This window comes from Diadema antillarum, unplaced genomic scaffold (genome assembly GCF_040938485.1).
Source record: "Diadema antillarum isolate AM-2024a unplaced genomic scaffold, OU_Dant_1.0 seq00000693_RagTag, whole genome shotgun sequence".
NCBI lineage: Eukaryota > Metazoa > Echinodermata > Echinoidea > Diadematoida > Diadematidae > Diadema > Diadema antillarum.
Window position 1 is genome coordinate 2,696,173 of NW_027271598.1, and position 22,683 is coordinate 2,718,855.

Below are 22,683 nucleotides of genomic sequence, written 5' to 3' on the forward strand. Positions count from 1 at the left end.
GTTATGTACGTACGAATACAGAAACGAGAGCACACGCCCGCGCGCTTACGCGCACAGAGCACACGTGCGATGAGTGAGATCCGTTTTAACCGTAACCGTTCAAAATCCGGATGGTAAACAGAGTGGATAGTTCGTGGGTGCCGCCGGTGTTTACTACAGCTCGCTCAGCTACTGTGGTTTCACCAGCAAATGCATACACTTGGTAGGAAATGCTACCAGTGTCATGTACATACAGGTGCAGGTATAAACTTGGCGCTGATTGTCACTACATCCTAATCGAAATTACTGAAGTTCATAACTTTACCCTCAACAACAGTGGATCAAACAGATGGGATAATGGGACACGGGAGCTAAGCAGAGTCAGTTCCAATGTCAAAGACTCCATTCATTCGTCCAACCGGTCTCGCGGGTTCAGCTCCAGCTCCGCTCCAGGAGGGATGAGTGGTCTGACTCTGATTGATTCCTAGGGACTACACTGACTGGCTGTATTAGATTAGTAACATTAGTGTTTTCGTACTGTACTGTTTTCGTACTGATAGTAGAACTGAAGAATCGAACTTCAAAGGAGTGCTGCGTTGTTCTCTGGCATTTTTCACTGGACTGAATATCAGCGTCCTATTCAGCACAACACAATATGGCAGAGTCGGAGGACCCACATCGCCTCAACTTAGCCTACCAAGAGATGTCCGAACTACCAAAGAACATTATTCAGCATTATTCCAAAACTACGTTTGCAGTTGACTTGAGCCACAACCGGTTTTCGTATCCTTTTTTTCTGCACAACATTTAGAATCCTTAGTCTATAGGCCTACATTTATTTTCTTAATTTTTTAATGTTTCTACAAAGTCGCACATCTGTGATAAAAGCACACAAAAATGCCTTCTCTATAGGATTATTAGTCTAGCTAACGTAAGTGGTGGATCGATGGGGGGGGGTACACAGGGTGCGCCCCCCTTTATTTTAAATTAAAATAAAAGAAGAAAAAAAATGAAAGGGGGAGTGTGCACTCCCCTTTATTTATTTTTTTTTTTTTGCGTCCCCTCCCCCTTTCTGGAATCTCTGGATCCGCCCCTGCCTCAGAATACAGATATCAGTTGGCTGATATCTACCTGATTTAAAGAGTAGGGCCTAGGCCTTGCCTCTCCTTAACCCTAAAAAGGCCGGGGGAGGGTTGAATCAACCCCCCCCCCTTGACATTTTTCGTGACTACTCTGCCGCATGAAATTTTTTGACCGCGCCGTTCGCTGACTTTTTACTTTCAAGTCTCGCGCATCTTTTGACACCATTTTTGCGAAAATCGCGCATACCGTTACGACGCTGCATAACGTTTTATACATGCCTGTCAGACCGAAAATGGCTCAAAAACGTGATTTTGTGTATAAAGTCTATGCAAATGGAGTTTTCTCTTCTTATTCATAAAGATATGATTATTTTCACTTTCATAGGCTGAAACTAATTAATTTTAGCATAATTATGCTTGAAATAGGTTCTGTCATAAAGTTTGCGGAAAAAAATGATAAAACAAAAGGTCTAAAAAACAGAAATACATAAGAAATTCTTAAAACAATAAAATACTTAAGAAATTGATTTTGATACCAATTTTTTTTTCAAGTACATTGTTAGGAATGCTACAAAGAATGTTTTCACCAGAAATTAGGATTCTAGGAGCTTTAATTTCTGATTTAGAGCGAAATGTATGTTTTTATGCATATATTAGCATAATTAATTATATGACGAAAATTTCCATTTCTTTATGTATAGCTTGGTAGATTACGCCACAGGTAATGCACGTGCCAAATTTCATGGCAATTGCGCGATCGACGGCCGAGATCTCGGGGGGGGGGGGGGGGGGGGGGGGGTTGAATCAACCGCTCCCCGGCCACAGAACACCCAAAAAAGCCCGGCCTGGTTAGGGTTAAGTTGAAATTCATTATGCTGTTCCCACAATCTCACTCTACAGACAAGTCACAGAATTGAATGGTGGTCTGAAAACTTATCAGTCTGTATTGTATGTGAAGTTGAAGTGTTCACACAAATGTTAATTTTATCTACTGAGTAGACACTATTTTTTACTACTTTGTACTACTGGTGGTAGGTATTGTAGGTTTAATAAAGTACATTCAACTGTCCACTCGTAGTCTCACACATTGGGTAGTCTCCATCACTAAATAAGGTACAGGCCCACCACCTATCTAGCATATGGACATTGCATATAATTTTCCAGCACTGCAGCAGCAGATTGCAAGCTTCAAATTTTACCTATTGGTAGTGTTGTGGACACTTTCCAACAATGTCGGGCAAAACCTACCTGGCAGTGGCAGTGTACAGTTATTTCTTTGACTTCTATAAACTGCGCCACAGAGATCTTCGGACCCTGGAGGCGTTTGAGAATGTGCACACGCTGATTCTGGACAACAACCTTGTCACATCGCACACCAAGTTTCCCCCACTTCCCTGCCTGCACACGCTGTGGGTGAACAGGAACAAGATCAACAACCTCACCACCTTCGTCGAGATGCTGGCCCAGAATTTCCCAGGCCTGAAGTTCCTCAGTATGATGAACAACCCTGCTGCACCGAGCTACTTCAATGGGGGAACTTATCAACAGTTCTTGGACTATAGGTACCAGAGCAGATTCCAGAATATTCACTAGGATTAGTGTAATCTGTATGGAAGTTTAAACTTTTAGTGTTTCTATTCTATTTTTGTAATAATCATAAATTTTTATATCTTTTTGTGGTAAAAAAAAAAATAGAAGAAAAACCTTCACTGCTCTCTGTGATAGGAAGAGCAACACATAATTTTTGTCAAATGAAATTATCTACTTGTGGTTTGATCTCACTCTGACTGTATGGCTTTACAGTATTCATATTGTTCAAAGAGCCATCCATTTTTACCTCCAATTATAAAACTTCCTACCAAAAGTACCAGATATGCTACGCTTTTATCCTCTTGTCTCTCTATCTGGGCAAATGTTCTTCTTAGTAAAATTTATAACTCTGTAATGTGGGGTAGTTTATCATTGGCCAACCTTTGAATTATCATTCAAAGGTTGGCTGACTGATTATAAGTCATTGTGTCAGGGGTTGTGATGCCACAGTCAAAGGGGAAGGTTTATATCACCCAAAGTCACCAAGATACATTTGAGAAAGATCAAACTTGGTTGAAAACAAAGCTGCAGTACAGCAATGTGGTACCGGTACATGTTTCATTTCTGGACAGATGTTGTGGAGGTCACTGTGTCAAATTCTGACATCTTATTACTGTTAACAGGGCTCAAACTAGACGACTTAAAAGTATGTATTAGCCCATAGCATCCAAAATGAAGTGATTGTAAGCAACCAGCTTAGATACTTTTACATACAGTATATGGAGACCCATCAAGATATTCAAAGTCACATGAGAATAATGGATTTTGTACATCATACCTCCTTGTCGTGTTTGTCATATTGTAAAAGTTTCTATTTTTTTTTAGTCTTCATGTATTTGTTTATTCAACTAAGATTTGACTGACATTATTTAATATAGCTGCAAAATTTTGACCAAGGTGAAGAAGTTAATAATGAATATTGCTGTGATTCAGTACCAGTGCTTTCATTACTCTAGAGGGAGTTTCAAGGAGTACACTCAAAACCCAAGAAACATTCAAGGGCTATGTGTTGTTTGAAGGTTTGCATGGTGAAGTAAATGAGGGAGAAAGATTTGCGGTGACACCATGTGTATGTAGTCCTTAACCGGATCGTTGTTTGGCAGAAGAGCCTAGAAAGAGGAGAAATGAAGAGTGAAGCGACATATGGGGGTTGTGAGGAGGGCAAAAAGTGAAGAGTGGGGGACAGTAATGGGCAAGCGACATATGGGGGTTGTGAGGAGGGCAAAAAGTGAAGAGTGGGGGACAGTAATGGGCAACTTCAACTTCTAGCCCATTACTGTCCCCACTCTTCACTTTTTGCCTTCCTCACAACCCCCATATGTCGCTTCCCTCTCCATTTCTCCTCTTTCTAGGCTCTTCTGCCAAACAACGATCCGGTTAAGGACTACATACACATGGTGTCACCGCAAATCTTTCTCCCTCATTCAAGGGCTATGTTTTAATTTCCCTCTCCACTCTGCAGACAGTATGTGATCAGCCAGCTTCCAGCTCTCGAGATGCTTGACGACCAAGCCATCAAGTGGGAAGAGCGACAGGAGGCGGAACGGATCTACAAACCCATGTTCACTACCAAACAAAGGTCAAAGAAGGTATGGTTTCTTGATGACCCTTGATTTCATCATCATGACAAAAAATGCTACAGCAAATCGTATTTTTCTCTTTTTTTGGGGGGGTGGGGTGGGATGTGTCCAATACAAAATGAAGAAAAAAAGCTGGCGGCCACCAAAACGGAAGTGGGTGGGGACACTAATCATGTATTTTTATTTAATTTCACCAAAGCATCAGATGGGATTCAGACTGAGAAATCTCTGCTGCTGGAAAGTACAAAGTTTATCCACTATACATCCTATTGTTTCATCTTTGCCCTTCAAAAAATCTGATCTTGTTCTGTAGGATGATTGTGTGATGACATTTAGTTCATTGCCATAAAGATTGGGGCATTTGAATATCTGCATTGAAGCAAATCCTTTTGTTGATCTCATTCCCTACAAGTCATTCAGCAGAGCCTTTGAAGAGAATTCCAGTCCAGTTATAAGTTAGTCTGATAATAAAGAGTAAAATCTTACTAGTGTCGCAATGAAAATTTGATCAAAACCAGATGAATATATAAAGGGAAGTTATGAATTGTGAAGTTTTACTAACTTGCTGAGCGGTTCTCATATAATTGATATGAATAAGCAAGTGAATGAGCTGATGATGTCATCACCTCACAATTTTCCATTGATTGTGCACAAAAAAAAGTGATGAAAATTCAATGTTTCTGTTATTGAAGTGTAAAACATGATGCAATTCCTGGTTGAATTACTTCAGAATTTAAATAATCAGTTAAATCAAGATTTGAGACTTGGGCGTAATTGCGTTTGCATGAAAACTGGAAATTTCAAAATTTTATGTACAAAAGGGTACGGCAAGCTGTGAGGAGATTACATACTAGTAATCACTTCGCTGTTTGCATGTTCATATTGGCTGTTCAAGAACTGTTTCTTGAAAAATTAGAGAAACTTAAAAAAATGTCATAACTTTCTTTATTTCATCAGATTTTGATCAAATTTTCATTGTTGTGTTAGGAAAATTTTGCTCCTTTTCAGACTTGACTTTCAACTGCACTGGAATTCTCCTTCATATGCAATCATTCATTTCACATCTCACTCTATGACCCGATGGTGTCACACGTTTACAGAAGACTAGCAGGAGGTCATCCAAGACAAGGAGGCAGTCGTCCCGTGAAGCGGAGGACACCAACAACATCGTCGACTCCCTACCAGACCTACCAGACCTGGCAGGAGAATCGTGATGACCTTTGACCCCACTTTAAAGTACTGTTGAATCATATTATGCAAATCAGCTCACATCAACTCCTACGCCAGAGCGCATGGACAAAGGTGTCCATGTGTTCTCGTCGTCTTCTAGCTGAGTGTTATTGGGTTTATGTATGTCAGCCAATTTATGTGAATTTGCCACTCATCATTCTGTAGTACGCTGTGTACTGGTATGCATATTCACTTTGTGTGTGTGTTCTGTAGTGAGCGGTTATTTTACGCCCTGTAAATCATTCAAGATCAATCAGCTCTCTGGGGGCAAGAGTTTTCTAGTTCTGAAATATCAAATTTCATAGTCAGAAACAGTAATTCAAATTTTCAGCACTGCATGTGACACATGTATTTCACTTCTCATACTCTTGAAATAGTTGTGTGATGTCATGTCCCTTACCAGCTGGTACATGTACACAGTCCACCTCGCATATGTATTAACCTTGCTGAATTAAGTGAAATTTTTGGCTGAGCCAAAAGCTCCCTATCCGTCCCATCGGAGCTTTGATCCAGCATTTGATATACATCTACAAGTAGGAAGATAACTGGTGAAGTGGGAGCCTCCTTTTCAGTCCAAAGAGACCCCTCCTTATGCAGGATGGACTGTTTGTCATAGCCTGCACGTCGAAATGGAGCTTCGTCTGTTCTAGTTGTGTCATAATGAGAGTACATGAGTGTATGCTTTCCACAGAAGCGTTCACAAGTATTTGCTAGGTGTCTGCGGGTGCGTACCAAATCAGTGAACCCCCCTGTATGGGCCACATCATTGGTAAAATTGAGTCAACGGGCCATGCACAAAGAATGCATTTCCCCCCTATCTCCCATCTTTAGGTAGGGCAGGAGCAGTGTGCCGAAGTCTGTGGAATGAATTACAATTCCCCAGTGAACGACTGTAACACTTCAAGCGAGATTTTAAGTGTGTGTTTGTATGTGTGTGTGTGTGCATATTTGTTTGTACCTGAAACAGTGGCACTGGTGATAATTATGACCAGGTATTCAAGGTTCAAAAATTATGTAATCTGAAATCAAACTCTATCTGAATTGGATACTGCTTCTCCAAATTGAGATCATATATTTTTATTTCTTTCTTTAAGAGGCGTGGGAACCGTTCTTGTACATAAGAACATTTACCAAACTCTCAACTGCATTAAGTTGCTGAATTTAACAAGCCACGGCCACAAAAGAAAGAACTGGCATTTGCCCTTGTACTCCAATACCACTCTGCAATTTAGACTTAAGTGACAGTTTTCCCACCAAAAGATTACCATCTCTATAAAGAATTCCTGCAAATTACAATACAGTGTAATTCATATTGATATAGGACAACACACTTGACAAAATACCCCAAACATGTTTGAAGCAAAATGATTAATTTTTTTTTTTTTTCTGGCTCGGGGAGCTTGAGAAAGGAGAGAGAGAGAGAAAAAACAAAACAAAAAAAGAACCAGAACATTCTTTTACAGACGGTCTGTTTAGCCCACAGTTGTCTTATATGTTGGATCATGTTGTTAGCTGTGCTTTGATTCCAATACATTGTACTGCAACATCTGTGTGTGCTCTACAAAATAGTAAAGGTAGTACAGTGGAACCTCATTATAACTGGGTCATATATAAAGCAAGATAACTGATAAACGAAATGATTTTGCAAGTCCTATTCCTTTTATATTTTAGTGTTTTTTATCCCTGATATAACAAGATACTGGATATAACAAGGAAATTTTCATGATCCCTAGCAGCTTGTTATAATGAAGTTCTCCCTGCAGTGCATAAACAGAACAGAATTTCTACTTGGTTATGTTCATCATCAATTGTAGAGTATTACCCCCAGCCCCCCCCCCCCCCCCAAAAAAAAAAAAAAAAAGAAAGAAAGGAGTGATATTATTAGGCAAAATTGATGGAGTATGGAAAGGAGCAACCATTCTTGCCATTTGACATTGCATGATTATTGATATGATAAAAATGACATGTTTTGGTGCACTCTGGAATCAGTGCTGATTTATTTCTGTGTTTTCACGTGTCAATACCTCTCTTTTCCAGCTGTCTCTATCATCCTGACAAAAAAAAAAGTACACCAGTGTCTTATAAAATGCAGAAAAGCTTGTGCAAATACCAGGTAATAAGAAAGTTTTGATGCATATGCGGATTTCTGCTCATTTTTTATTTCATTTCCACATCATTTAAGTTGTCAATGAGGCAAATACCGTGTAAATCTTTGTAAAAGATAGCAAATTGACAGTGCCTTGTGCATACCCCAAACACAACTTGCACTACAAAGTGCCGTGCTTGAGTGTATCTCGATTATCCAGAAATATCAATAATTATCCAGATGGCCATCGACCATCATGGCCAGTATCTGAGGTTGGACTCTAATTCATCCTCTTGATTGTCTTTTTTTTTCTGTATGGCTCTGGTAGACTTGACTGTTTTGTGATGTAATGTGGATTTATGGTTCTAGATACAGTACTGATCCCAACAAGATACCACCTGAAAAGTGCATGATCTGAAATGCACTGCACTTGATTATTGATCACAGGCACAGCAAATTTATAATTAGCCCTAATGCAGTTATTGTTCTTTGAGGCCATATCAATTTCCAGTACATCTAGACATACCTGATAATCAATATTGTCTATGGCAAGGCAGGCCTCATCTATTGTATTAATTTCCCTTGCAAGACTACGTGGTTGACTTCACAACTATGCACTGTATGAAAAGCACATACAAGCAAGTAATGTTACATGTTTCCATATCAAGCAATATCACATGCTGAAAATACTATTTTTCCTGGAATCTTGAATTCGCATGACACAATGGTGCTGTGGTGTAAATTAGACTGAATAATTATGTACATTGTATTAAAAGAAAAACTGTCAAGTCCTTGTCATTGTCTTCATGTAAACATTGACAGTGCAGGAAAACAAAAGTTTCATTCAGGTTTGATAGAACAGACGTATTATGAATACACTGTCAAGAAAACAAATAGCGAAACCAACACACTGCTATTAAAATGTAGCACCTCCCCCCCCCCCTCCCGCCATATGCATGTCCATCATGTCCATGATGTAAAAGTGCTAGCATGACTTACTAGAGTGTGCCTGCGAAGGTGCAAATGTATCGAGATCATTTCTGTGCTTAAAAATTATACATGTACATGTATTACAGTTTGTAAAACTGTTAAGTGTAGTATGAAGCCTTTATTTGCCATAATGTTACAGCTTTCATAGCACAGTGTACATATTTTACCAAATACATGTTGGTGATATATTGCTGTATTTTTTCCTTATGGTAGTACTTATCAAAGGGAAACCCTGCAATATTGCTTATGCTGTCATTTTGAAACAATCCGATTCTGCAGAAAATAGTCATCTGCATGGATTAAGAATTCTCAAATCCTTATAAAGGACTTGGAACAGCTGCAAATGTCACTGGGATAAGTACACTGTGTATTGTATAATTCACAAGATTGTTTATCTTGATAACTCTTGTTCTATTTTTGTTTTCTTTTTTTATTTCAATGATGGTGTCATTGTGGTTAAAGTGAAAGTTTTACAATTAGCAGTGGGTTATCTGAGAAGTCTAACCATTTATCATGAATGTTATAATTTATCTATCTATCTATCTATCTATCTATCTATCTATCTGTCTGTCTATCTGTCTATCCATCTGGCAGTTTATCTACAAGTATCTATCTATCTATAATATACATTATATCTGCATGTTGCACTACACTGATTTATGACAAATGAAGAGGTTTGTATATTTTCATATAAAGATCTATACTGTATACCTTCAGTTTATTGGGAAATGATATATGCAATAAAACTAACTCTAATATTTTGATAACAATAACAATGGTGTGTTGTGTCTTTAAGTGAATTTGAGATGATTTTCTACTGTAATTGATTTTCAGCATGGCACATGAGGCAATGAGAGCGTATGTTACTGTCTTCATTCTGAATGATGACAAGTTAATTCAAATGATTTGATTAATGGGTTATTCAAAAATTCACATGTGATCATAAATTCACTCTCATTAATGAGGATTGAACGCAGTAAGCCTACCTGTCATTCATTCTATTGAAATGATTAAAATCAATATGCATGTACAATTTCATTTATTCATTCATTTTATTTCTACACGGGCACTTGCTTCAGCCACACGCTGTTCTTCCACAAGTCCGAGCATCTGAAGAACAGTTCGAAACTGACCTCCTTCGCGTAAAAACAGTTCGAAACTAACCTCCTTCACAAGTTAACACAAAGTAACAACGTGCTGCATTTGTAGGAACATAATTCTAGGAGAAGCAGTCGCAAATTACAAGGGAATTTCTTTTGTATGGTTGCCATGACAACATGTTGAATTCATCGATGTTGAAGAGAACGTGTCACCAAAGTCAGAATAAACTCAAGGAAGTGGAAGAGAAATTAATGCGCCGAGGCGATGTGAAATATGACCCCAACTCTCCCCATTAAGACTTGGTTAGTGGGACGTTTAAGCGGCTGCTGTATAGTTATCTTTTACGAAGTCGCCGCTTGGGTTTTCTCCCCTCTTCATATTCTTATTATTTCTTATGTCGTGCTCTACACCAGCCTATGATATTATTTTGTGTGCAATCATATACAGTCACTTTTTATACCCCCGCCCACACAAGAGTGTGTATAATAATACACTGTGCAATGTATAATAAAAAGGATTATAGGAATCACTGTGTGGACGGGCGGTCGGTTGGTCGGTCGGTCTGTCACTCCGTTGCAAAATTGTTATCATGCAAACTAAACTTTTTAAATTTGTGTGGACATGAGCAAGACATTTTTTTTTTTCCTTTGGTCAATGTGGAATGACGTGTCGCCACGGTATCAACGTGTTTGAAATAAAATGGTACAGAAATTGAATGACTTCTCCAGTTTGGAGATTTCGATTTGAAATTTGACGCTTTTGACCGCTGTAATTCCGAGATTTAAATGTGCAAGATTCATCAAAGATTGATGTTATTGTCAGTGGAAATGTATGTTGTATAGGTGGAATTGATTATTACTTTCCATAATAGTGAGCGCTGTTTGGCGGGGTGTTGATCACATGCATTGATACACGAGACGTGTACATGTATTCTATAGCACAATCATGAATTTTCTAGTATGAGCGTAGAGAGGAATCAATACGAAAGAATATATGCATGATTTTGTGTACACTCTAGGGATGTTTATGTCAAGGTTTTCCTTGAACATTGCGCACAACGATCAAAATTGATACATGTATCAAAACAAGGGGGAGAAACTATAGATCTTATAGGATCTGAAGGTCATTCACTTATCGACCCTTGCACAAACAGTAGTACTTGTCTGGTAGCTATACCCAGTAATCCACCATGCTCTGGAGTCGCACCATAGTACAAGGGATAAAGCCATGCTCTGAATTCAAAAGGGTGAGGGTCAGTGATTGATATAATGTTGCAGCAGCCTATATGTGAGTAAGGGATACACAAAAAACAAACAAACTCATTAACAAACAAAACTTTCAAAATAAAAACAAGACAACATCATCATCAACAACAACAACAACTACAACAACAACAACACTTTTTCCTTGATATTTATTTATTTCATTCAAATCAGTCATGAATCAACCCATTTTGGGTGTCACATAAACAAAAACAATACAAATACAATTCAAAACACAAACACATTCATTTTTCAAGTTATACGGCACATAATCTTTCTTCAACATAAATTACACGATTATGAATCAGTCCCTCTGATAATTCCTTTACGAAAAAGTATTGACATATGCCAAACATAATTATATCCTTTGAATATAATAATTGAATCATGTAACTTATTCTCACTTACAAGAGCATATACGTAAAAAGAATACATTATACAAATCTAGAATGAAATCATTCGTTAAAAAAAACACACATGCACACACACACACACACACACACACACACACACACACACCGGCATAACTGTTGCAGTCACCATGAAAGTAGTGTAAATCACAGATAGGCAACAACATTACTTATCTCTTGTATTTCATTTTGTTGCTATAAATTGTCGATGCCCATGAGTTCAAAGGGAAACAACTATAACGAAGTTCACATGGTCATTCCCTCCGCGTATTAACTATCATTTCGTTGTTATGCAATTCATTTTCTTGTGTTCGTTGGAAGGGTGGGGTGGGGGAATGATTGCATTTTTTTCCTTAAGCAAGGTCATTATTACAATTTTTATTTGTTTGGGGGTTTGTAGCGCACAAAAATGTGCGGTATATTGCAATAATCTCTGTTCCTTGTAATTTAATATGTTTTCAGGGGTTTGAACTAATGTACTTGCACACCAATATAGCCCTTAGTGCCCATGATATGCCGCATCGTCCGCATGTTACTAATAAGTGGTATAGTCAAAGTTAACTAAAAAAAGAAAAAAATATATTTTCCTTGGAAAATATCACCAAGAGCTCATTAGAGTGGAATGGACAGAAAATAGGCAGGCGGACGAACAGAAGTGTCCGGTCCTTTTTCCAATTTACCATCGCTATTATCAGATAGAATTGAAGAGAGAAATCATGGATTTTGATGATTAAAATCCCCCCGGACGAAATACCAGGTCGTTACCAGTTAATTTGACTCTGAAAGCGGCTTGGACAGACTGCAGATCATCATGGGGGAGGAAGAAATGTCAAATCTCAAATTACACATTGTCCTTCTTCATGCTCAAATTATGCAAAGCTTGGCCGGTCAAAATGGACTACGGAGGGAAAATATAAGCTCATAGTTCGTCTCTCCGCTCCGTGCAATGATCTCCACAGCAGGGTACCAAATTTCGGGAGATGGTCAAAGAAAACTAACGAGTGCACTGAGCGCAAACTTCTACAAGTGTATCCATAATAGTGAAGAAGAAAAGAAGCATGTAAAGTGGAAGAAGAAGTTAGAAGAGGAGAACAAAATAAGCAACAACAAAAAAAGATAAAAGGATGAGATGAAAGGAGAACTATAGGAGAACCAACCGCAACTCTTCAATTTCCCACGTAATAACGGTAATTTTCATTAACACCTATGGAGATTGCACTTATTTACTGCAAATCATCTGAAGGGGAACAACTCGAACCAAACACGAATGACGTTAACTGGGAAAGGGAACCTACCAGGCAAAGTAATTGGATTTCGCCACTCGGAGCTGATTTCCCATCATAACTGCTTTTAATTTAATTTTGCTCGTTAAGGACTTTTAAAAGCAGTCAAATGTAATACAGTTTAGACGATGAACTGAAATGACCTATTGATGTGTATAAAAATCCCAGTAGCAATGATAAACTTTTAAAAATCGGTTGTCCATCATTTCTTATCAATTCAATGTGTCTTGTGTTTTGATTGAGAAAACACATAGACATATAATCTGTCTTTTTATCTCTTCATTACACATATAAGTATGTATGTATAGGTATGCGTGTAATAATTATGTATGCAAGGCTCGACTAATGGTGGCCCGGAGGTCCATTGGCAGGTCCGACAGAAATAAAAGTCGGACCACCATTTTTAAAGAAAAGATATGTTTTGGTGGCCCGATCGACTCACTAAATTTTATGGTCATGTCAACAAAAGAAAAAGTTAGTGTCGAACCTTGATGAATATGTATGTATGTATGTAAGTATAGGCCCTATGTATGCACGTATGTATGTATGTATTATAATTATATGTAGGCATGTTTGCATGAACATGAATTACTCATGCATATTCTTTATGCATGTATATCTTTGCATGAATTTCTATGTTCCCCTTTATTTTCTCCTCTTCCTCTCTCTTAAAATGATCGAGTGAGAACACATGTAGTAAGTGTAATATACTGTACGAGTGAGATCGATTTAATAATGAATCGCTTATATTCTTTGATACGTTTTTTCCTTTTTTTTAACCTTGCGTAGGATACGTTCATGCTTGGTCTCTTTATTATCAAAATCGTTCCATAAGTCGCAATTACGTAAGTAGGCCTACATTAAGTCGTATTTAAAATCATTATCAGTGTATCTCGTCGGCTTCCCACGCCTTTGTGAGGGGAGGGGGAGGGGGGGGGGGGGAGGGGGAGGGGTTGCCGATGAACTCCGAAGAGAAATGGGTAAATCTCCCCCCCCCCCCCCCCTTCGGTTCTTTCCTGTCGTCGTAATTCCTGAATTACCTATACGATGACGTTGAATATACTACAGTCAAAAGTGCTCGTAGAGGGCCATTCAACAGGTATAATCCTGAGCCTGAAAGTTCAATACTTTTAATTGTAATGACGTATCCACGGGTTGGGCAGTTTATGCAGTCTTGATCAAATTTATAATACTTCTGTTTCCAGTGGTCATCGGGTTTAGGACTTGAAGAACTGTTTAGTATTAACTGATAGTGCTTCAATAGGTATCAGCAGAAAGACCGTTCCATATCAGAATTCACCGAGCTCTGATGGCTTAAAGAGTAAGCCTATACCCTCTTACATGCACCATCTTCCCCTATGTATCTTAAACTTATGACCGCGTGTAACTTGATCACTAAAGAGAACAGGTGGACGAAAATCTTCCATATCATGCAATATCTTGAAGACTTGAATTATATCTGCACGTTCACGTCTGTACTCGAGAGATGGAATTCCCAAAGACTCGAGCCTTTTAGAATACGACAATGAATTGCATGTGGCAACAATTGCAAGTCAGCTGTTCCTCCACAGAGCATCGAAGGTTAGTGTTATGTGTAGCGTATACGTAAAATTAAAGGGGGGGGGGGGCAGATGCTCAAGCGCAAATTCAAGATTGAATTTTACTACTGAGAAGACTGCGACGACTTCAAACATTCCAGAGGCGTTTGAAAACTTTATTTTTTGACATTCATGGTGGAATGAGGGTAACTTCTGCGGAAAGGTGCAAACGAAAGGACATTGTGGTGTCGGCATCCCGCATTTTGAGAGAATTAATGTTGATATACAACGATCATTGTGATCATCATGATTAATTTCTCGAACCCCTTTGCATCTATAACAGCTCTCTTGTTTGTTGATGTGGTGCATACGTGGGTCATTTTTGTCAAGACTGCTTCCAGCAATAGGCCTTCATGGTATACAACTGTATATACCACATTGCCATGCAAGGAAAAGTTTAACGTTCCAAGGTGTCTGTACGTCGATAGCTCTTACAACGTGTCTTCCCGCTGGTGCGAGAATGTTTACATTTCTCATCGATATTATGATGTTAAGTTTACTAATTGACGATGAGTTCCGCATCAGTCAAGGGGGGGGGGGGGATGCCACTCCTTGCTCAAACTGATTTAATTCGCAAATAGTCGTGATAGTTGAAAAGCAAATAGACTTAAATTCGCACATTAAAGGAAGTCATAAAATCTTACAGTTCGACATCGCATCTGCATGGAAGATGAGGGTGGTGATGCCCTTGTCCATAGTCTCGCCTATACTTGTTTTTACCTTAAAAATAGAACAATCTTGTCTTTGGTCGATATTGTGGCAGCTGCAACTTCCACCCACGTATAGTGGAAATCCACACTAGCTGTTGAATTATCACAGCTATACGACCACTTGATAAGACGGCCTTATGAGTTGTCACTGAGTGAAGATTTACGTGCAGGTCGATAGAAAAACACATATCCTAACATTCGATCATATTAGTAATCTCGCTGTTTCGGGAATGAACGAGAAACTCGACATAATGAGAACAAAAAAAAAAAAACACGAATAAGGAGGGACGGGGGGGGGGGGGGATTGCAGAAAAATGTCTTGCCGAAAAGCTGATTTAATGTCTAATGTACAGATGAAACAGCACGGAAAGTGCGCACCAAACGAGAAAGCACATGAATGGGAAATTGGTTTGGTTTGGTTTGGTTCATTTCTGCATTTTCTTTCTCCATATACAATAATAAATGAAAACAAAGTGAAACAGAGTATGCCAAAAAAAAAGAGACAGCATAACATACAATTCAATATAAGAAATGTCAATTTCACAACGTCAGTCTGTAATAAAATATGAACCAAAGCAACATAAAGGCATAATTAATGTATCTATATATGAACAAAGGAGAAATCAATACAGGTGACCGTCATCATAAGCAGAGCTTGATGTGGATGAGGCCCTATATTATATATGTAATGTAATTACAACACCATACGAATATAATTACAACACCACGTTCCATGATGTGACATCCAAAACAAAGGAATCACACTTGATATTCCATGCAAGTGAAGAAAGGGAAAGGGAAAGGCAAAGAGAGAGAGGAGGGGGGGGGGTGGTGGGCGGGAGGGAAAGAGGAAAGGGCGTGGGGGAGACAATGGAGGAACATGATATCGAATACTAGTAGCATGTCATTGCTATGAGGAGATAGAGGGTGAGACAAAAGAGAGTCTGAAACAGGGAAATAAAGACTAGGCAGAGAGACATAAAGAACAAAAGGGACAGACAAGAACGGATGCACACGCGAACGCGCATGTGCGCACACACACGTAACGCACACTACCAGTGGCGTATCTAGGGAAAACGGCGCCCGGGGTAAGCGCGAAAATTGCGCCCCTAATTTCTGAAAGTGTTCAACCCCAACCCCATCCCGGTATAGGGACTGTAAACAAAGTCCACATGATATGCTTTTTCAAGCACTTAAAAGGGGTCTTTTGAGGGTGATTTACATGTAATAGATTTTGATAAATTTTGGCGAGCGAGCGCAGCGAGCGAGCCGAAAATTTTTGTATTTCAGCTTACAAAACATGGAATTCTTGTCATTTTCTGCTTATCAAATCTTACAATTCTAATGAAGATATAGTGACGGCCTTATAGATGACGATTTATACCAACAAACTGAGGACTTTAAAAAATACTCTAAATTAGTACGCGCGAGTGAGCCGAAATTTGTATATTTCCACGTCATCATCACGTTTTGTTCTTATCTCTCTTTTTTTTTTTTTTGGATAAATTTTGTCGAGCGAGCGTAATTTTGGCGAGCGAGCGTAGCGAGCGAGCCGAAAATTTTTGTATTTCAGCTTACAAAACATGGAATTCTTGTCATTTTTTGCTTATTAAATACTAAAATTCTAATCAAGATATAGTGACGACCTCATAGATAACTATTTATATCAACAAACTGAGGACTTATAATACTCTAAATTAGTACGAGTGAGTGAGCCGAAATTTGTATATTTCCGCGTCATCATAACGTTTTGTTCTTATCTTTTTTGATTTATTTTTTTGCGCCCCCCCCCCGAATGTTCGATAACGTTGGCGTCCTCTTTTGATCCAATTGGCGATCGCTTCAGAACGAATGAAATTGCAGCCGCTACTCCGTGCAACATTTTTCCTGCTAAATATAAAATGACATGTGTGAACACTATAGACATTGTCATTTTGTCCGCGTCATCGTCACGTTTTGTTCTTATCTTCTTCTTTTTTCTTTTTGTTTGATAAATTTTGGCGAGCGAGCGCAGCGAGCGAGCCGAAAATTTGTGTAATTCAGCTTACAAAACATGGAACTCTTGTCATTTTTTGCTTATTAAATCTTACAATTCTATTCAAGATATAGTGACGGCCTTATAGACAACGATTTATACCAACAAACTGTGGACTTGAAAAAATACTCTAAATTGTATGAGCGAGTGAGCCGAAATTTGCATATTTTCGCGTCATCGTTACGTTTTGTTCTTATCTTGCTTGATTTTTTTGCGCCCCCGTATGTTCGAAACCGTTGGCGCCTTAATTCTTTTGATCCAATTGGCGATCGTTTCAGAACGAAAGAAATTGCAGCCGCTGCTCCGTGAAACATTTTGCCTGCTAAATATAAAATGACACGTGTGAACACAATAGATATCGTCATTTTGTCTGCGTCATCATCTCGTTTTGTTCTTACCTTCTTTTTTTATATAAATTTTGGCTGTAGCGAGCGCAGCGAGCGAGCCGAAAATTTTTGTATTTCAGCTGACAGAACATGGAATTCTTGTGTGAACACAATAAACATCGTCATTTTGTCCGCGTCATCATCATGTTTTGTTTTTATCTTGTTTGATTTGGTTTTCTGCCCCCCCCCTTTCCGGGCGAGGTTTTTTTTTTTCTTCTTCTTCTTCTTTTCTTTTTTCTTTTTTTCTTTTCTTCTTCTTCTTCTTCTTTTCTTTTTTCTTTTTTTCTTCTTCTTCTTCGTTTTTTTTCTTCTTCGTTTTTTTCCCCGTTTTTTGCGCCCCCAAGGAGTGGCGCCCGGGGCACGTGCCCCCCTTGCCCCCCCCCCCCTAGATACGCCACTGCACACTACACACACACACACCAAAGAAAAAGTTTAATGGTTTTTTTTCTCAGATTACTAAGTACTTAGTAGCTGGCGGTAAGCTTGGCCGCAAAACAAACTAGACTTCTAGTACTTCATCCGTCACCATTGCTCACATGACATAATATCACAAACACACACACACACACACACACACACACACACACACACACACACACTCACTCACTCACACACACCAACACACACACACACATACACTGCAAAGGGCGTCCGCGAATGAATTATTTGTACCTTACAAAGATAAATTAACTACAGTTCTAAAACAAATATCTAGATACACTGCCTTTGTTCATCGTGACATTGTATTGCGTGTGATGAAAGTCTATGATAAAGTTCGCTCAATAAAATCACAAACAATGCGATCACAACAATAGTTTACTTAGTACCTGATTTTAAGGATTTCCAAAAGAAATTAACGTGTTTATCAATGATTCACACCATATGATGTGTAATGAGGCACAGAAACATGAATTACTCTGCTGAGAGCAGAGAATATTGCTTTAAGAGCCAGCTTTGGATAACAAATGTAAACTTTGCTGCTTGCTGAAATAGAGATAGTGACTCTTGAAAATAAGGAAGGCTCTTCTTTGAACCGCGAAATCATACCACGCTGTAACCTTGATTACTTGGCGCAGACAAAGAAAACTCAACACTTTGATATGCATTGAAGCGACTGAAGGGTTTTGTTGTTTGCCCACTTTTCCCCCCTGTGAACGAATAATTTAAAGAAATGATAAAAATTAAGTGCTTTCAAGAGCAAACCCGAAGAGGGCGATATGCATGGCCAGAAAAAATTGTGGTCGAGTTTGAAAGCCTTGTCGAGCAATTGCGCGCATGCGAGATTCAAATTACGTGTTCGTAATGGGTCTCCTTCGCGATCCCAATACTCGAGTGGTGAATTCATCAGATACATGAACAAAAAGATAAGAAACACGAGAAAAACAGTCTGTAAGTGGAGAGGGGGTTAACAAAGAAGTAATAGTGAGTTCAAGATGACTCAAATAAAGATGTAACATAAAAGATGACAGTCACGGAAGTGGTAAAAACAAATGGAAGCAAATGAGGTGGTTCACGGAGAAAGGAACAAACAAAAATGAAAATTGGAGCAACCAAGAAAGATAAGGGAAGGGGGGGGGGTAAACTTAGAAAGAATTAATGGTGAAAGCAACCTGTCACTTTTTAAAAACTTTATGACAACGATTATTAAAAGCAAACGAGCAAGATTTCTTTTTTTTGGGTAACCATTTTTTTACTGTCATTCCCCTTAAATCTCTTTCTTCATCGAATCGAATTGAATTGAATAGAATTGAATTGATTTGAACTGAATGGAAATGAATTGAACTGATTGGAATTGACTTGAATTGAATTGAATTGAACTGAATGGAATTGAATTGAATTGAACTGAATGGAATTGAATTGACTTGACTTGAATTGAATTGAACTGAATGGAATGGAATGGAATTGACTTAAATTGAATTGAATTGAATTGAACTAAATTGAATTTGAGTAATTGAATTGTACTGAACTATATTGAATTGAATTTTGATACTGAGTGAAATTGAATTGAAATTCTATTGACATTTTATTAAAAAAACAACAACCTCGAATTAAAACCATTTGAAAGACATCAGACATGACCGTTGCGCAGATTAAGGTGCGAATGGGTTATTGCAATTTCATTTAGTTTAGAAATTCTTATCCAACCCCCCCCCAGCTTGCTTGTGTAGTCATCTTAAAGTAAATTGTTTGACGTTCTGTGACGTAGCATACTCCAAGATAATATGAAAATATCGGTATAAGGCTAAAACCTGTGATATCTCCCGATTTCTCTCATGATCAAATGCATGGCTAACACTATTGTCCCAATTTCCAAGACAAATGTTTCACACGTAGAGACAATTGGATGCTATAGGAGGTAAAGAGGACAATAGGTTGTTAAAAAAATCAACTAAACAAATCAAATTTTTAATGTCTCAGGACGTTAAAAAAAGAGAAAATGAATGAGGAAGATTTTTTTTTCTTTTTTCTTTAACGCCTGTCAAGCTTACATTTTCATTGTGCCGATAACGCTGAAAGTAGGCCTTAATAATAATGTGAGGGGGAAACTGGGTAACTGCTTGATGAGGGCTTATAGTGCACCATCAGACAGGGGCTTAGTTCACAAAGTGGTCCAGTTTCTGTAAAACCAAACGAATGAGAACAAAACATGCATGCTGGATGATGTATTAGCGAACATTCCCAATCTTGTAGCCTTGCACTCAATCATACTTTACGAGAGCATGCGTCATATATCGTCACTTGGCGCGCGAAATTGAATGAATTCCGCTTCGAACACGACGTGAGCACTGCCACAGCCTCTTAAACCTTGGCTTTATGTAAAAGAGCGAAGCCTTGAATTCTTAATTCTTTGGCGAACATTTGCGAGATTGAATCGCGACCTCTGTTGCCGCCTCTATATACTCCGCTTGACTCTGACCTTGAGTTGGACGTATTAGGCTTTGATCAGTGGTATTAGGCAATATATGGCGCGCAGCGAGAATCGTGCTGAATAATAGGTCCATGTAATTATGGCCGAACCTTCCTCAAACATGGCTGTAGTTACACGCGCGAGACGGTTCGCTTCATTGGCCTACAGGTTTCTCAGTATATAGGATAATAGAAAGCGGGAAAAGCGTTGCGACTGGCAGCAGAAGTAGGTTAAGCGCATAATTACCTGATTGCAACTGAACTTACAAAACTCCTCTGCCATTTTTGAGGGAGGCACGAAAGAAGAAGAAAAAAGCGTAGGAGGATCCCTCATCAAGACAAAAGTGTCAATCAATTATCGTTTGTCGGTCAATCTGTCTGGTTGTCTTGCCCTATATTTGCATGGCTCTGTTTTGTTAATGCTTCATTTGTTCAGAGAGAGGGAAAGAACTAAAATATATGGAGAATTACCTCATCAGGCGGAAAAGTCAAGGGTGCTCTGAAATAGAGCGAGAGAGCAAAACAGCAAAGGCAGCAGCAGCAGCAACAACAACACTTGACGAGTGTACGTCCTATATTCAACAGAATTGAAAAAAGAAACACACAAACGGAGCGAGTATAGAATGAATGTCTGAATCTGTGGACTGTATGTTGTCCATTTTCAATCGTATACTCGTATACCATATGTAGGAAATTAATGTAAACTTTAATACGTGTGCAGTTTTGGTCTGATCAGTGACATATATATATTTATTACTTGACAAAATAATCACATCAGTCAGTAGACACATCCAATAGACAGGTGCAGAGAGATCACCTCAATCTAAAGCTATTAGTCACTCAAGTTTTCCAAAGTCCTCGATTGCTTCCGAATCGTGCTTTAAAACCTTACGGAAGTTTAGATGGGAGTCTGTGAGCCAAGTGTAGATTTTAGACATTTCCAGCTAGAGACACTCAAACCCGTCCGTCAGTTTTCAAGATTATTCGAAAGAAGGAAACCTAATATCAACATAACAAAACCTGCATTGACTCCTGTAGGCCTATGATAAATTGCCCGTATAGAATCATCAAAACAGAATTTCACTCGATCAAGAATACACACGAACTTGCACTGATAACAACATCCGGAAGTAAAACAGACTTGCCTAAAAGTAAGTGCACATGACTTTGGGAATTTGGTCTTTATTTTGGAATGCATCTTAGCGCTAATTTCCGGTGAGGATTTCGTGTTTCAGTGTTGTTGTTGTCTTTTTTTTGTCCTGCTTTTAGCTTTTAGCTTCCTAGCTGTCCTGCGCGATAATGAGAATTGAGAACAGAGTGGATAACACTGCTATGAATACTTTATGAACCTGTGAACCAACCTGTTGGTTACTCAACTTAAGCACCGAACACGCGGGGATATGAATGACGTAACCGATAATCATCAAATCCTGAAAAGATGCCGGGATTGATAGGTGCTTGTTTATAGCACCGATGTGGCAGGAAGGAGTGTTCCCCCCCCCCCCCGCTCTATCTGGATTCTACGTCAACATCTACTGCTGATTAAGATCGTAAACCACACGGTTTAAAAAAAAAAAGAAAAATAAAATACTGTTGTTCAGTTTCCATCACCAGGCTGACTAAAGAACTGAAGCTGTTTCGTTTTTAACCGTTGAAAAAAAACCAGTTTGACTTATCAGCAGCTGGCACCTTACCGGAGTGATACTGTTTCTTGTATTCAAAAGTTGTCATAAATCTGATCAAACGGAAATCTGATCAGTGTAAATGTTGACGAATTTAAATGCGTCTTTCCATAAGGTTTGATGAGGTTATTATGGTATCAAAAAACGCTTATGAGAAATTCTCATATATTCGCAGCCGCAATTAATGAATGATGACTAATGAATAGTATTATGATGATAAAGATCGAAATATAAAGGCTAAATAACAATAATTTTAGATAGGTTGTAAAATAGATGATAACGTCACTTATTCATTACGGTGAATATCACGACAGTAAAGCATTGCAATGCAAAATAATGTTAAATAAAATAAAACTGTTTCCTAAACATAACAAAAGATATCGTAATTGGCCTGCTTCGACATTTGCCCTCTCTGGACCTTGTATTTCCACGTGGCGCCAGGAATGATGCACGCATTTTCATAAACGTGCCTTTTTTTAATTCTTTCTTCGAAGGAGGAAGATTGAATGCAGACCCTTATTATGAAATAAATGTAAATCACGTTCCTTCCCCTTCTTCTCCTAACGTGCAAATTATTGGGGTAAAAAGGAGAGAGGTCATCGAAAGTTCCTGTTTCCGATAAACTGACCCGGGCAACGCAGGCAGACGATCGAGCGACATGATGCGATCGATACGAAATCGATCCTTAATGCAGTGGAGTGCCACCGAGTATTTGTCGGCCGGAATCCCGCCGCTCGGTGGGTCCGTTGAAACAGGTGGACACGCTAATCGG

General features: G+C 38.7%; 1 protein-coding gene across 1 annotated transcript; it reads left to right on the forward strand.

Annotated features, from left to right (window-relative positions):
- The first annotated feature begins 574 nt into the window (after window positions 1–574).
- LOC139737488 (leucine-rich melanocyte differentiation-associated protein-like) lies at window positions 575–5,445 on the forward strand. The gene is made up of 4 exons (XM_071648162.1): window positions 575–762; window positions 2,363–2,623; window positions 4,114–4,240; window positions 5,332–5,445. The coding sequence occupies exons 1-4, from the start codon at window positions 635–637 to the stop codon at window positions 5,443–5,445; spliced, it is 630 nt and encodes a 209-aa protein (XP_071504263.1). The 5' UTR covers window positions 575–634.
- Window positions 5,446–22,683: the final 17,238 nt, after the last annotated feature.